This window comes from Babylonia areolata, chromosome 31 (genome assembly GCF_041734735.1).
Source record: "Babylonia areolata isolate BAREFJ2019XMU chromosome 31, ASM4173473v1, whole genome shotgun sequence".
Classification (NCBI taxonomy): domain Eukaryota; kingdom Metazoa; phylum Mollusca; class Gastropoda; order Neogastropoda; family Buccinidae; genus Babylonia; species Babylonia areolata.
This window is the reverse complement of record NC_134906.1, coordinates 15878272-15895154: the sequence shown is the minus strand read 5'-3', so window position 1 is coordinate 15895154 and position 16883 is coordinate 15878272. Positions and strand designations below refer to the sequence as shown.

The window sequence follows — 16883 nt, the reverse complement described above, 5'->3', positions numbered from 1 at the left end:
TAAAATGATTCCATACATGAACTTAATAGAACAATAAAGTCTGTCAAACTAGTTTCACAATGCCTTATTTAACCCTTTCGCTGCCAGGAAAATAAAATTTAATTGAAATCTATTTGCCAGGGTTTTTTCACAAAAAACGGGTATAAATTTTCCAAAAATTCTGTGCTCTTTGTTATTGGAGAAAGACCCATAAAAGTATATATTTTCTGAAAGGTAAATGAATAAAGAATACAAAACACATGCTGTTTTTCCATTTTATATATTCTTAGTGACATGCTGTTGTTTTGAAATCAGTGGGGTTTTTTTTGTCACATTTTCAACTTGTTCATTACAAACATTAGTCAGGTAATTTGCACAAAAACATCATATTTTCTGGACAAATGGATATCTGCAAACACAGAATCATACTAGAACAACCACAATATATATATATATATTTTTTTTTTAAGAGATAGATACACAATACATTGTGACTTCTCCAAGTGATAAGATGGATGTGAGGCCACGCCCCCTCAGTCTCCACCCCTCCTCCTTCTCACCCCTCTCACACGGTTACTTGATTCAGTTCTCATCAGACCGCATTGGCTGCGTGCCAAGAATATCGCTCTGCTGCTAATTCGGTCGTGTTCTGTCGACTGCTAACATCTGTAAAGCCAACATCACTCACTGACAGTCGCATCTTGGCCACTCTCTTGATTGCTCCCTTTATTTTCTATCAGATCGTCCTATAAATGTTCATCACTATCTTCTTCTTCGAATTTACGCTTCAATTCTTTCTGAGCATCAGCTAAAGAAAGAACTCTTGGTTGATTTAGTTCATCACGATCGCATGTCTTGAGCACGGCGTCAGTCCGACATTTTGTTGAGCGAGCGAGGAGAGAAGTCAGGCAAACACTTGGACAGTGACCCAACCAAAACGTTCAAATAAAGGACTGCTTCATGACACAGATGGGGTTTCTAGCTATGAATAGAATCTAGAGACATTCCCCAGGCTAAAGCTACCACTATTTTTGTCAACGAAGTGAATGCAAACCAGGGAAAAGTCAGAATATTTCGATGATGAGTTATCTCGTCATTGTGGCAGCGAAGCATACATGCTTGCCATGACGAGTTATCTCGTCATGCAGGCAGCCTAGGGCTTAAAAGAAAACGATGTTCTGTTTCCCCTGTGTTACCTTATTCTGTTATTTATTGTCAATGTTTTTATGATAGCTCTGCCTGTAATGCCCTTTGTCTTGTGGTGATACAAATTCATATATCAAGTGTATTACATTGCCTATTCAGATGATGAAAAAGTGCAGTATAGACACTCATATGAAGAAATTTCCTACCTGTTCATACCAAGAAAGTGCCCCTAGTTCATCCCTTTTTTAATTTTATTTACTAATTTATTTATTTATCTATTTATTCATTTATGTATTTATCTTCTTTTTTTTTTCTCGTGTGTTCTTGTTTTTGTTGTTGATGGTTTTTTGTCTGTATTTCATGCACAGTCTTTGTTGTTCACTCAATTTTTCACTATGAAGGAAAGAGGGAGTAATGAGGAAAGGACAAATAGAAATCAACAGTGATCCCAAGGACGATGGTGGTGATTGTCATGAATCATAGTGTTTTATTTCATAGCATCCTTCAAAGGCAGTATTTTCAGGGACATAAACAAAGTGCATATGTAGAACAGTGACAAAAAATTGCAAAAAATGGAGAGAAAAAAAGATGGTTTGGGTGTCCCTGGCAGGCGATCATGTCAGTTAAACGAAGCCACCACCTATAGCAGATCATATGTTCGGCCCCATGAAGAGTTCAAGCTGGATATAGGGAAGTGGTTACTTTTGTGTTCGGGAACCATTCCTCAAAAATGGTTGGTTAGTTAGCTGAGATGTGTATTGCTTATTGCAGTCATACAATTATCAGTGTGATTAAAAAGCGATTTTCATTTTTAAATCTTATCATAAAGCACAAGCGAATGATTTGTGTAAGAAATACTGAGAGAGCGATTTTCATTTTTAAATCTTATCATAAAGCACAAGCGAATGATTTGTGTAAGAAATACTGAGAGGAAAATTATTGGTGGCTGTAGAAATGAGTAAGTTACATAGATCTGTTACTATTATTTTGACCAAAAAAAAATCAGAGAGAAAAGGGTGAACACAAGTGGCCTGCTGCACACACACACACACGCACGCACGCACATATCTATATATAACAATATGTATTATCCATTTGACATCTTTTTCTTTACTGTTCATGGTTGAGTTTTGTTTTGTTTTGTTTTGTCGTTCAGCTGTGGCAACAATCAGCCTTTTCTGTTCTGTCATGGAGTGGGAAATTTGAGGGATTTTTTCCCAGTGTGGCAACAATCAGCCTTTTCTGTTCTGTCATGGAGTGGGAAATTTGAGGGATTTTTTCCCAGTGTGGCAACAATCAGCCTTTTCTGTTCTGTCATGGAGTGGGAAATTTGAGGGATTTTTTCCCATTGTGGCAACAATCAGCCTTTTCTGTTCTGTCATGGAGTGGGAAATTTGAGGGATTTTTTCCCAGTGTGACAGCAATCAGCCTTTTCCGTTGTTTCACTCAATGTGAGAATTCGGTGGATTTTTTTCTTCCTCTTGCTGTGGCAGCAGTCACCCCTTTCTGTTATTTCATAGAATGTGAACATTCACATATCAGACATTATAACTGCCATTCCAGTAACTGTGTATGAGTGACCTAATGTGTACTGCTAATGTTAAATTGATTGTATACACTAAAACATAATATATAACATATCTGTGACTTTCACTGCAATGATGGAGTAAAGTCGAAATTTATCATAAACTTATTCAGACACAATTTATTTTCGATTATTGTGATTTCTTGTCAAGCTGTACCAAGCACAAAAAATTGCTCTCCAGTCTGACAGTCTGCTTGTATTTCAAAATCAGTTACTATTTCCATCATGGCATGTATTTATGATAAAGCTTCAAGGAGCACCATAGTCTCTACATAGTGTTATTAAAGGATTACGATATGTTATCAATCACCTGTGGCAGCGCTACTTCTTTTATCAAATGTACAAACAAGTAAAATTTTGTAGTATGTTCGTTTCTGATATTGTAATAAATTCTATCAAACAGTGCATAATTCACGTAATGTATTGTAATAATAGTTTTCATTTCACTCAATGTTCCATTACCAACATGGTAGCCATTTAAAAAAATATATAATCACTGTAATTCATTTCCATTGTGTGTACTTGTATCCATAGGAATGCTTGCAGAATTAATCCTACTCCTATGTATAAAAAATTTTGCCCATGATAACATTAAGTCAAAGTATCATCCTTTCTGCTTTTATCATCAGTTCCAAACAATACCAGTTCGAAGTTAAATGACAGGCATTCACAGTTTTCACATTTCTCTGTCAATAATTCATGAAAGTCCTGTCAAAAGGTTTGCAAAACTGGACAGTACCATAGATAATGTTGCACTATGTCTGTTTCAATATAACAAAAATTACATTTTTCATTATCAACTATACCCATGTTTTTTTAGAACAATATCTGACACTGAAATTCCATGACTGAAACTTTTTCATCTTTATTTCTTTAATTCTGTTTATCTTTTTCAATGTATTCTTCCAATCAATGTGAGTACCTAACTTATTTTCCCATTTCGTAAAAGCTTTCATGTAAAAATTTTGTTTTTCTCCAAGATTATATAGTGATAAATCTGTGTTCTCTTTTTTACCCCACATATGGTTTCTAGTGCCCTGTTATTTTCATTGCTGTGATTACTGTCTAATACTATATTTCTTTTTCTGGCATATTCTTTGGTTGATTGAATGCAACAAGGGTAATTGAGGTAATTCACTCTTATTCCTCACTTCTCAAAAAAAAAAAAAAAAAAAAAAAAAAATTTCCTGCCTTTAAAACTGACAGTTCTCAGGCAAAATGCATTTTTTGCTGTCCAGTTTTTCAAGTGAAAAGGATGGTTGTCAATTCTAAATTTAGCATTGAAAAAGATGGGTTCAGCATTTTTGTTTTTCTTGTTATGCTACAGGAACCACACATAAGCCTCAAATGTTTTGCTTCTTGTTTTAATATTCCATTTGGTGTCATATACTGTACCATGTCAAACTGATACAAACTAGGCCTATCGGTTTGCTCTGCTTGGCCAAATTTTGCGCGGCTAACAGTGAAAAGACGAGCTGTCTTGCCTCGGTCCGCTCTCAGCCAATCAAACGCCTCTAAAAGCTATAAGCGCTGAATCATTCCTTTGGCCAAGGCTCTCCACGCCATCTTGTCAGGTTTACACTCTGTCTCGTTTTACTCTTTTTTTGGCTATTAAGCATATTCATTTGACCTTATTTGGCTGCATGCGGTTTGTCTGTATTGTATTCTTACATTCTGTGTACTCGATTCAACTCGGCCCCCTCGATTCGTTCGTTTTTCTCTACCTCTAAGTCGATCCTGTCTTTCCTTTCTCTGTTGGTGGTTGGATTTTCACTGGGTGCCTAAGCGCGGGTTCCATGCCTCGTATGCCATACCACGAAGGCAGGGATCATGATGCTGGGACTGAGACTCGGCAAGAGACACTACAGGCCTGGAGCTTATGATTCCTCCCGATATGGACCGTGGCGATGCGTCTTCAGACGCTGGTCGCAGAGGCGACTTTCGTACCAGTAAAACGGTCATGAAGGGGACCAGGGGGAAAGAGGTACGAGCGTCACCTCCCGAGGTGTCCCAGCGCGAGGCGGGGAGAAGGGGGAATGGCAAGTCCTCTCTTGGCAGTGGGGACTCGCAGCTAGGCACGAACTCCGAAGGGGAGGCCGCGCCTGGCCGTTACCCGGGTCCCCACTCGGAGACGGCCCTCACAGGCCCCATTGCTGTTCCCCCTCCTCCCTTCTCTGTCGACCCCCCTCCCCCACCTCCTTCTGGGGGGGAGGGGGGAGAAAAATTTGGTTCCGGGGGGTATCTCTACTTTGCCCACCCCGGGCCAAGCCACCCCAGTCTCCCCAGGGGAGGGGATTCGGGGCGCATGGCAACCTGCTCTGCAGGTCTTCCTGCTGTCCGGCTGGTCTCCCCCGCTGGGGGAGGCCCGCACGTGTCAGGCAGTTCCAGGCAGTCAGCCCGCTCATCTTCTGGTGGGACTGACACCCAAGTCGGACCTGACCTTCCAACTTGGCCAGGTTTTTCCCTTCATGGAGGTCAAGGTGCCAGTGACCCTTGGGGTTGGGGTCAAAGTATGGCTGGTGCCCATGGGTGGTTACCCCCATTCTACCCGTACTGGGGCGCACCTATGGTGCACGCTGCGTTGCCGGGAGTACCAGGGGCCAACCCCTTGTCCGCTCCCCACCGGACCCAACCCAGCACATCTCACAGGGTGACACACACAGCCCCAACAAGTGGGATCGACTTCTTGTCAGTCAGGTCGAGCTCCTCGACCAATATTGCCACTCTGTCCACAAATCGGTCCTCCGTCAACCCACAGGTTACCTCCATGGTCACAACGGCCTCCTTGTCAGGACCGACGGCTGCTGAGGGGCCCCGCTCGGCCCGGGGGAGCCTGCAGTTCCCACCTACCCAGCCCTCAGTCCTACAGGGAGATGAGTGGGTGTTTGTCCCCTCACAGCACTCGTGGGTCCCTCTTGCATCCAGGGACGCCCTCTCTGAGGTGTGGCACCCACCATCCCAAGCATGGTTGGACCTACAGTCCACACGCTCCCCACCCGTTTCAGGCGTCAAGGACATAACAGCTGCGGCTATGGTCCCGGCTCGGGATCATCCCAGCTCATCCCGCTGGGCTGACCACAGCTCACAGGACGCCCCAGTGGGTACATCCACTTGGGATGGCACCCAGCAGGGGATGGACTGCGAACAAGAGTGGGAGACCCTGTCTTCGGATGAGGACGAACAAGTGGATGAGCACTCTTCGCCTACATCCCAGGGGGACAGATTGAGCCCGCGCCTCCCTGGGGACCAGTCTGAACCAAACTCGGACTTTGCCGAGCTCGAACTGACCCTCCCCAATAGGGTCACGTATGCCGAATCAGTCCCTCAGGCAACTTTGTTACCCTTGACCCTCCTTCGGCCATGTGACTCCAGAACCACAAGGCGACTCAGAGTGCCAGAAATGGCACAGGAATGGCTTAATAAGCCAGCCCGCACTGTCAGGGGTGCTGCTTCCATCCCTCCTCCAGGCAGGGAGTCCCTCTCTGCCCCGGGTGCTTTTTCCCTGGGAAAGTTCCTTAAAGATTCCTCCAAGGGAGGGGTGTGGTCCTGGTACACACAGGACCACCCTGCCTACAGGGAAGCAGAGCCCTCCGCGCAGGACAGGATGTTGGTCTCACAGCGCACCACCTTCCCCACTTCAGCTACCCTATCCTTTAAAACGTTAGCAGAGTGGGACAAATTGGCTCGCCGCTGCCTCCTCGAGGTTTCCACGGCTTATATCTTCTTCGACACGTTCCTCCACAGGGCCAATGAGCTGTGGGAACAGTGTCCAGTTAATCAGGACACGGGGTCTCCTTCCTCTGTCCCACCGGGCCTCTTCACCTACCAGAGGTTAAACGCTTTTGGCAATAGGGTAGCATCTGGTCTCACAGCAGCTGCAGACACAGCTACCAACCTTCACTTCAGTACTGTGCTAGCGCGGCGTGATGCTGTTCTCCGCCTCTCTAACATTCCTGTGGAGGAGGGGGCTGCCCTGCGGTCCATCCCAGCACAGCAGCACTCCCTCTTCGTCCAGTATGCGCCCCATTTTGTCAGCCACAGGGCAGAGACAAACAGGGAGGTGGCCTCATATTTAGCCCACACCTCCCAGGGGCGCCAGGGTTCTGTGTCATTGAAGAGACCAGCCACCAGGGCCCCTCCATATACCATGCCACCTAAGTCAAATCGGCGTGCGCAGAATCAGCGGCAGAGGAATAAACCACCTCATGTCTGTCCAAGCCGACCGGCCATGCCCAAGGCCAGAAGTCAGCACCCCCAATGACTGGGCCCCGATTCAGCACCGCCAGTCGTTCAGCCCCTCCAAGTAGGAAACTTGTCCCAGCATGCACATCAGTGGCGTGCTCTGGGACTCAACGACTGGATTGTATCGGTGCTAGAGTCGGGGTACGTGCTGCCTTGGGCGGAGGACCGCCCCCCTCTAAGATCCACTCCTCCTCCTTATGTGCCCAGCTCGACGGAGCAGGAGAGCGTCTTAGAGAAAGAGATAACGCACCTACTCCTCATAGGGGCGATATCTCAACTCTCGGACCCGGGCCCCGGTTTTTACGGCTGGTTGTTCGTGATTCCAAAGGTCTCGGGAGGGTGGAGACCAGTCTTGGACTTGTCCCCCCTCAACAAATTCCTACCCAAAATCAAATTCAAGATGGACACACAGGCACAGATTCGGGAGACCATTCAACAGGGCGATTGGGCTACCTCTATTGATCTGAAAGATGCTTATTTTCATATCCTCATCCATCCGGCATCCCGTCGGTACCTGAGGTTCATGTGGAGGGACAAGGTGTTCCAGTTCTCGGCCCTCCCATTTGGTCTGTGCCTTGCCCCTTTCCTGTTTACCAAGGTGGTGCGGGAATTGGTGTCCATCGTCCGCTCGGAATCCATTCGTCTCTGTGTGTACCTGGACGACTGGCTTATCCTGGCCCAGTTGCAGGCCCTGTGCCAGAGTCATACGGCCAGACTTCTAGACCTTTGCTCCCAACTGGGCTTCCTCATGAACCAGGAGAAATGCGATCTGTCCCCAATTCAGTCCTTCGACTTCTTAGGGATGAGATTCGACACGCGGTCCATGATAGTCTCTCCGACGCCAGATCGCTGGGACCGTCTGACAGGCCTCCTCAGCCACTTGCGCTGTTCCTCCCAAGCAACAGCGCGGACACTTTCTTCCCTCCTGGGCATGATGGAGTCCATGGCACCTCTCATTCCCCTGGGCAGGGTTCTCAAGCACCCTCTTCAGAGGGCACTCAGGTTACGGTGGTCCCAGAGCACTCAGCCATGGGATACCCAGATATGTCTGGGCGAGTGGTTCCTCGAGGTGACATCAGAGTGGTTAATCACCCCTCACAAGGGGTGCCCATAGCCCCACCTACTCTTAAGGTGGCACTCTTCACAGACGCCTCCTCCCTGGGCTGGGGAGCCCACATGGACTCACTCCATGCAGCAGGGACTTGGTCCCCGGAGGAGCGCCTATGCTACATCAATGTTCTGGAACTGGAGGCAGTTCGCAGGGCTCTCCTGCACTTCATGGGGGAGGCCACTGGCAAGACCATCCGCTTGTTCACGGACAATACGACGGTCGCATGTTATGTGAACAAAGGGGGGGGAGCGCACTCGGCAGACCTCTCCCTGCAGACCGAGGCTCTCCTCCGTTGGTGCCACAGCAAGGGCATTGCACTTTCAGCGAGACACATAGCAGGAAAAGACAACATCTTGGCAGATGCTCTCAGCAGGTCCAAGAGTGTCATCCACACAGAGTGGACCCTGGACAAGGACACGCTTCAGGGGGTGTGGGAACAGTGGTTCCGGCCGATGGTGGACCTCTTTGCGACGAAGTTCAACAAGAGACTTCCCACTTATGTCTCTCCGGTCGCCGACCCAGAAGCGTGGGCAGTGGATGCTCTCTCTCAAGACTGGAGCAGTCTGATTGCCTACGCATTTCCTCCCTTTCCAATTCTGTCCAAGGTGATACGGAAAGACAGATTGGAACGCCCGCAGCTGATCCTTATTGCGCCGAAATGGCCAGCCCAGCCCTGGTTTCCGGACCTTCAGTCCCTGACACATGTTCCACCCCTGGAACTTGAAACCAAATCTCATCTGCTGAGGCAGCCTCGTTCGGGCATTCCTCATTCCAATCCTCAACTGCTCCACCTGCACGCATGGCTGCTGTGCGGTCGGAACTGTCAGCATCACCATTGAAGTCTTCGACCCCTCGGTCGGCCTCTGTGTCGGCTGCGCTGACCCAGGGGGGTGCCTCCTCTGACCTCCTCTCCATAGTCACCAGAGCAAGGAGGGAGGGAACGGAGACTTTGTATGACTTTCGCTGGAAGAAATGGTTGCGGTGGTGTACAGCTCAGGACATTCCCCCTACTAACCCTGCGAGCATGCAGCTGGCCAACTTTCTGGCTCACTGCTCCTCGGTTCTCAACCTGTCTGCTAGTTCTGTGCGAGGGTACAGGTCTGCCATCTGTACCACAATCAAACAGCTACGTTGTCCCGCCTTTGAAGCGGATTTCCTGCTCAGAGAGGTGGCTAGGGGTGCCTCTCTGAAGGAAGCTAGAAACCCCAGAAGAGTGCCCCTCTGGGACTTGTTCCTGGTGCTGGATTTCATTTGAAAACAGCCCTTCGAGCCATTGGGGACTATTCCTTTCGACTTGCTCACCCTCAAGACGACTTTCCTTCTGTTGCTGGCCACAGGCCGTCGTAGAAGCGAGATTCATGGTCTTAGTGGAATGCCACAAGATCTGGCCTTCCACAGAGATGGTTCCATCACTCTTCGTTTCCTTCCAGAGTTTCTGGTTAAGAACCAAGACCCTGAGGTCCCTTCCCCCTCTCTGAGGGTCAGACCTTTGTCTGATATTCTTGCCCAAGATGATGAGGATAGGCATCTCTGCCCTGTTCGGTGTCTCAAATACTATTGGGATAGGTCTCACCATAGGCATTCTTCTCAGAGGCGTCTGCTCATCTCCCTCAATGAGAATTACGAGAAAGACATCGCTGCAGGCACCATTTCCTGCTGGGTTTCCCAAGTCATTCGTAGAGCCTACTCTCATGCACACAGGGATATCAGCTGTCTTCATCCCAGAGCACATGAAGTGCGGGCCATAACTACTTCGGCTGCTTTCCAGCACTCAGTGCCACTGCAGCATGTCTTGGAGGCAGCCTTCTGGCGGTCTGAGAATCCCTTCATCAACTTCTACCTCAGGGATTTCCGTAGGACCAGGGCTGATGGTTCCAAGGGGATTTCCTTTGTCGTGGCTAACACTGCTGTCTCGGTTACAAGGGCTCCCCATACGAACCAGTAGGCGTTGCCCTCCTCCATTTGCTTTAAATTTTGCATCAGTTTGACATGGTACAGTATATGACACCAAAAGGAGGAGTTTGTATTATACTCCATGTTTGGTGTTACATATACTTACCATGTCAAACTCGAATGCCCGCGCATCCGTCCCCGCGTCTCCGCCATGGTTCTCATGGGGCATTTTCTTCGATGGCCACGGAATGATTCAGCGCTTATAGCTTTTAGAGTTGTTTGATTGGCTGAGAGCAGACTGGGGCAAGACGGCTCGTCTTTTCACTGTTAGCCGCGCAAAGTTTGGCCAAGCAGAGCAAACCGATAGGCCTAGTTTGCATCAGTTTGACATGGTAAGTATATGTAACACCAAACATGGAGTATAATACAAACTCCTCCTTTTACTTACTCTGCTGAATATACCTGTCAATAGTTTTACACATAAACACACACATGCTCACATCTAAATTATTGCACTTATGCACACTCAAGTTCATACACAGATCATGAGCATTCTGCTTTTACATATAGAAACATGTGTGTATTTGTCTTTAATGTTTTATTTATTGTATTGTTTGGTTGGCATTGCAGATTTTATTTTACTTCTAAACAAGATATGATAAAGGTTTTTGTATGTGTATACATGTGCACATGTTCTTGCACCTGTGTGTGTGTGTGTGTGTGTGTGTGTGTGTGTGTGTGTGTGCAGGTGGTGATTATAGAGCCATACTTTGACTGTTATGAGCCAATGGTGAGAACAGCAGGTGGCACTCCGGTTTTTGTTCCGCTTCGACCTGTGAGTATTGAGTCAGTTCAGTCTGTACATTCTGTGTGGGTCTGTATGTGTACTGCTTGACTTAAGAGTACATTGCCACAGTGCAGTTCCACCCTATTAAAAAAAAAAAAAATGTCTGCAAGTGTATTTGTTTGATTGTCCAAAATTTTGCCAGGACAATCATTTAGTTGCTGTGAATTCTTTTACATGTGCTAAGTGCATGCTGCAGACAGGACCTTGCTTTATTGTATAGTCCAAAAGACCAGCGCACAGACCACCACTGCATGTCTAGTGAAAGTGGGAGTAAGAAACCCAGTGTGTATGTTTGACTCAAATCTATGGGCAGTCACTTAGGTGTGTTACATCTAGGCCTGTTGATTAATTTGATGATGTCCCCTTAGAAAGCTAATATGACAAAGGATAGTCAACTTGTTTGCCGACCTAGGATAGTGCTAAATACGTCAACTTGTTTGCCGACCTACTTAGAGTGAGGTAACATCATTCACTTGCAGTTTGTCTAGATTAGTCAGAGACGAAAATACATGTGAACAACAGAATTTCTTTTGACAACGTTCACTGTGGCTGGTGATGACGGCTGACTGCCTGACTAACTGCTTAAGTCCATGGTCATAACCCAGGAGACATCATACATTTTCAGCACCCTACACTCTCAGCATTGTAAAACATGAAGGGTGTATATATATATATATATAAGAGAGAGAGAGACGCTTTGACGCTTTGACATTTTTATTGTCATTACCTGTAAGGGTCTATTGACAAGGGGGTGACGGGGATTCATTCTTAAATCCCCTTAAATGCAAAGCAACATTCTGCTTAACAGCTTTTCATCAACAAACAAACAAACAAAAAAATCTCTAAATATAACTCTCTCACGATACATTAAGCAAGCGGAACACACACACACACACACACACACACAAAGGAACTAATCATACAAACTCGACCACCCATTCAAGTGATATAGTTCAATATATCAATTATCTACCTTACCAAATTAACATAAGAAAATAAAATTTACATATGGATATCCTCCTCATTTACTCTGGTGTGTTCTGATCATTGTGATTATGCCTTATTTTTTGTGCTTCTGAGATAAATTTAGCTACTGACTGGGAGAGAGAGATTAAATGAGAAATCCAAGCCCAGATGTCTTAGTTTTTCCCTTAAGAAAAGGAGAACACATCAAAAAACAGTCTTGGTTAATCTTTTAACCTTTAAAACTGTATTTGTGTTTGGAATGGGATGGTGGTTTTAAAAAGCTCTTATTTATGCGCATGTTGGTCCTAATGTACCTCTGAAAGGAAGGTTGGTTTGCACAGCAAGCGACAGCTGTTTCGCACCATGTAGTGCTCATCGGGCTTGCTACCCGCTCCTGACTGCCAACCAGAGAGAAACCACTACTCAAGCAAAGAACTTTCTGTTTGCTCAGCAGGGACCTCTTTTCAATAAAGTAAATGTCTCTCAATAACCAACATGAGCAGAACATGAAATGTTAAAACTATGTGAACTCCAGTTTTGTTGTGAGTTAGAAAATACTTACAGCCATGTGAACTTGTTTTGTTGTGAGTTAGAAAATACAGACAGCCATATGAACTTGTTTTGTTGTGAGTTAGAAAATACAGACAGCCATATGAACTCCAGTTTTGTTGTGAGTTAGAAAATACAGACAGCCATGTGAACCTGTTTTGTTGTGAGTTAGAAATTACAGACAGCCATATGAACTCCAGTTTTGTTGTGAGTTAGAAAATACAGACAGCCATATGAACTCCAGTTTTGTTGTGAGTTAGAAAATACAGACAGCCATATGAACTCCAGTTTTGTTGTGAGTTAGAAAATACAGACAGCCATATGAACTCCAGTTTTGTTGTGAGTTAGAAAATACAGACAGCCAAGTGAACTCGTTTTGTTGTGAGTTAGAAAATACAGACAGCCAAGTGAACTCGTTTTGTTGTGAGTTAGAAAATACAGACAGCCATATGAACTCCAGTTTTGTTGTGAGTCATTTCCAAACCAACATTGCGCAAATTTCTTCAAAACGGAACAGTCTCTGTGGGCCTTTCCAAATACAATAGACTGAGCAACACACTAGACGCCACGTTCTTGGCATCAGAGATCTTTTCCCATCCCTCTTGCGGCCAGTCAGTGGCAGCCTCTGTGCGTGTGTGTATGTGTGTGTATGTGTGGGTCTGTGTGGGTCTGTGCTTTTGAGTGCGTTTGTGAATGCGCGAGAGTGAAAGTGTACACAAGTGTCAGGAGAGATATGTGTACGTGTGTGTGTGTGTGTGTGTGTGTGTGTGTGAGGGGAGGTGGGAGTGCGGGGGGAGGTGGGGTAGAGGATGAGGTATGTGAGTGTATGCATGCCTACACTGTGGGAGCAACAGGATATTGGAACGTATATATATATATATATATATATATATCTTTGTATGTACGTGTGTGGGGTTGGGGGTGGGAGATATGGGCGTATGTGCTTGTACAAGTAAGTGTTCATCTCTGTGAGTGTGTGTTTGTGTGTGTGTGCCGTGGAAGCTGCGATACGTAGACTAGAAATGAGTGTGTGGAGGAGGGGGTAGAGGAGGTGCAAGGTAATGTGTGTGTGTGTGTGTGTGTGTGTTGGAGCTCATGTACGTTTATATGTATTTGACTGTGCTTTCATATGTGCTTGTACAAGTAAGTGTTCATCTCTGCGAGTGTGTGTTTGTGTGTGTGTGTGTGTGTGTGTGCCGTGGAAGCCGCGATACGTAGACTAGAAATGAGTGTGTGGAGGAGGGGGATAGAGGAGGTGCAAGGTAATGTGTGTGTGTGTGTGTGTGTTGGAGCTCATGTACGTTTATATGTATTTGACTATGCTTTCATATCTGTGAAACTGCATGTTTGGTGCATTTCTGTTATGCATGTGTGGGTGTATGTGTGAATGTGTGTCTTCATGTTTTACATTTATCCGCTTATTTATCACCATTGTTGTCTTATTTATTTATTTATTTATGTTTTACTATTATCATTTTATTAGTATTACTAATATTATTACTACTACCTTTTTCTATATTATAATTATTATTTATTTATTTATTTATTTATGCAAGCTTATCTATTATTTATTCCCCCGTTTTTTGTGGGTTTTTTTTGTTTTTTTCTCAAGGCCTGACTAAGCGCGTTGGGTTACGCTGCTGGTCAGGCATCTGCTTGGCAGATGTGGTGTAGCGTATATGGTTTTGTCCGAACGCAGTGACGCCTCCTTGAGCTACTGATACTGATACTGATACTGTGAGTTAGAAAATACAGACAGCCATATGAACTCCAGTTTTGTTGTGAGTTAGAAAATACAGCCAGCCATATGAACTCCAGTTTTGTTGTGAGTTAGAAAATACAGACAGCCATATGAACTCCAGTTTTGTTGTGAGTTAGAAAATACAGACAGCCATATGAACTCCAGTTTTGTTGTGAGTTAGAAAATACAGACAGCCATATGAACTCCAGTTTTGTTGTGAGTTAGAAAATACAGACAGCCATATGAACTCCAGTTTTGTTGTGAGTTAGAAAATACAGACAGCCATATGAACTCCAGTTTCCTGATGTGCCCTTTGTTGTGCAGAGCAAGAAAGGAGAGACATGCTCCAGTGCTGACTGGACACTGGACCCTGCAGAACTGGAGTCCAAGTTCAGTGACAAGACCAAGCTGATCATTGTCAACACCCCCAACAACCCGCTGGGCAAGGTGAGAGGGCCAGGCGGCAGAGGGCACATGTGTTGGAGGATAGGGCTGATGGAAAGGGGAGATGTCTGTGCACCATAAAGAAAGATGTTCATGCACTTAACAGCTGCTAAGGTGGTTAGTGTCATGGTCTGACAACTGGGACGAGATGGATTCGATCCCCACCATTGGCACATTTTTTTAGCCTGTGGCCGACTCCTACTAGAGCTGGGTGTGCTGTGGGCTCAGATGGGAAGCCTAGGACAACACACTGTCCACTTTATTCATTGATACATCTTGATATGAGCCAGGCCTTAGAAGCATGGACACTGGAAGTGTATGTCAGATGGTTTGTGCAGCTTTCAAACATGATCATAAAGTGGGATGGGATCCACAGCAACATGGCGAAAGTCACCATCACTTTGTACCAAGTTCTGACTTAATGTAATACCTGGTTGCTTCCCTTGGACTGAGTAAGGATGACTCTATATCGCAGTTGGTATGTTCAGTTTTGCTGTCTTAATCAGTTGTACTATTACTCTGCACATGTTGGCTTTAGCGTGTATGTTGTTTGCCAGTGTTTTGAAAGGGATTGAGCATGTTGATATGATGTGTGCATTTGGGATGAAGTATGGCTTTGACAGTGCACTCAGTTGTAGGGTTGGTCCACAGAAAGTGCAGTGCAGCAGGACCGCTGGGGTACACAGTGTTACACAGTGTTTCTGTCCCCCAGGTGTTCAGGCAGGGTGAACTGGAGATGATCGCAGGGCTGTGCAAGAAATACGATGTAGTGTGTGTTGCTGATGAAGTGTATGAGTGGATGATCTACCCTGGGAATGAGCACATCAAGATAGGTGAGAGAAGAAAAGCTGTGGTCACTAACAGGCGAAAAAAAAGATTTCTGATTTCAGGGCTTTTCTGTTGCAAAAATGTTCCCTTTCTTTCAAAATTCCATGGTCACACTTACATGGTACAATAATACACAGTTTGTGACATGGTTTTATTTTGGGGGTTTTGCTGGCATGTTTTTGACTCACTTGTGTAAACAAAGCGAGTCTATGTATTAACCAGCTGTTTGGTTGTCTGTGTGTCTGCATGTGTGTGTGTGTGTGTGTGTGTGTGTGTGTGTGTGAGAGAGAGAGAGAGAGAGAGAGAGAGAGAGTGTGTGATGAATAACAATTTCATTCTTTTCGGGAACTACTTTGTTTGCCAATACCAAAGTGGATTAAACATAGTTGGAAAAAATCTTTGCAGTCATGCCAATAATTGGTTTTAAGTCTTCTGGATTAGGCTGTATTTCCGGACCAGGAATGGTTTATTTTGTTGATGCGCAGGATTCAGAAAGTTGTAACTGAGCTTTTCCCAGTTGCCTAAGCATTTGTTTGGGTTTGTAGATAGCATGACATTGTTTTTCAAGTTCGCAATTAAAAGAAAAGAAATACAAATTCTGAACAGAACACATAGAATGACACTAACTACACCACTGATGTTTTTACTGCATATGAGTATTTTAAAGCGGATACTGAACTAGAATGAAAGAAATGAAACTGAATTAACAGCACATCTGAGACAGAGCTTACACAGTTTCAGTAGACCTAAAATATGCTGGTCCTCGCAGATCTGGAGAAAACAGCAACATGTTGAGTGTGCCTGAGCAATGGCAACATCTCCTTCAGTTACTGTGAACTGAAAAAAAAAATCTTAAATGATTGAGATGCATCAAAATAACATGTTTTGAATTGTATTATCACCTGCAATAGAGTAATCAATTTATTGCTTTGAACAAACATAAGCTTAGATATTAATTTTGGATAACTGTGGTCAGGTGTGTTTTAGCCTTGTGGTAAGTCTTCTTGCTTCTGAGCATAATTTGCATGGTTTAGTCCCCCTCCAGCACCTTTCTTTTCTGATCACTAATATTTTACACAGAAGACATTTTTAGCTATTTTTCTCTCTCTCTTTTTCTCGTGATTCCTCTCCTAGATAAAGTGCTTATCACAAGTGAGTCTTGAAGGCCTTGCCTCTCTTGTTCATATCATAATGTGGATTTGTGCATATGCATGTTTGCTTTCATGTAAGTAAATCAGACATGAACAGCATAAAACTTAAGTCACACTAGCAACCTAACATATCTTCCAATGAGAGTCAGTTTGATTCAGAGAGAAAGTGAAAAGGGATTATTGGACATGAATATTGGAAATGTGTACTGGTGTTGTGTGAAGCAGACAGGGAGTGAACTCAGTTTTAAGGTGAAACATTGAGGAAAGAGGTGTAGAAGGGGAAGGCTTTCAGTGACAGCCCACTGGGCAGCGTAACCCTGATCAGGACAGTGCTCCTCATTCCTCAGACCAGCTGCTGATCACTGGCCTTGTTAGCATTGAAACACACACTGTCATTGGGG

At 45.0% G+C, this 16883-nt stretch overlaps 1 protein-coding gene across 9 annotated transcripts in view; it reads left to right on the top strand.

Annotated features, from left to right (window-relative positions):
- The window catches only part of LOC143275890 (kynurenine--oxoglutarate transaminase 3-like), a 64382-nt gene that overhangs the window by 30899 nt on the left and 16600 nt on the right, over positions 1–16883 (top strand). For all 9 annotated transcript variants that reach the window (XM_076580203.1, XM_076580205.1, XM_076580209.1 and 6 more), the window contains 3 exons: positions 10705–10791; positions 14384–14506; positions 15216–15336. In XM_076580203.1, coding sequence (XP_076436318.1) covers positions 10705–10791; positions 14384–14506; positions 15216–15336 — 331 coding nt within the window. The remainder of the gene's footprint in view (positions 1–10704; positions 10792–14383; positions 14507–15215; positions 15337–16883) is intronic.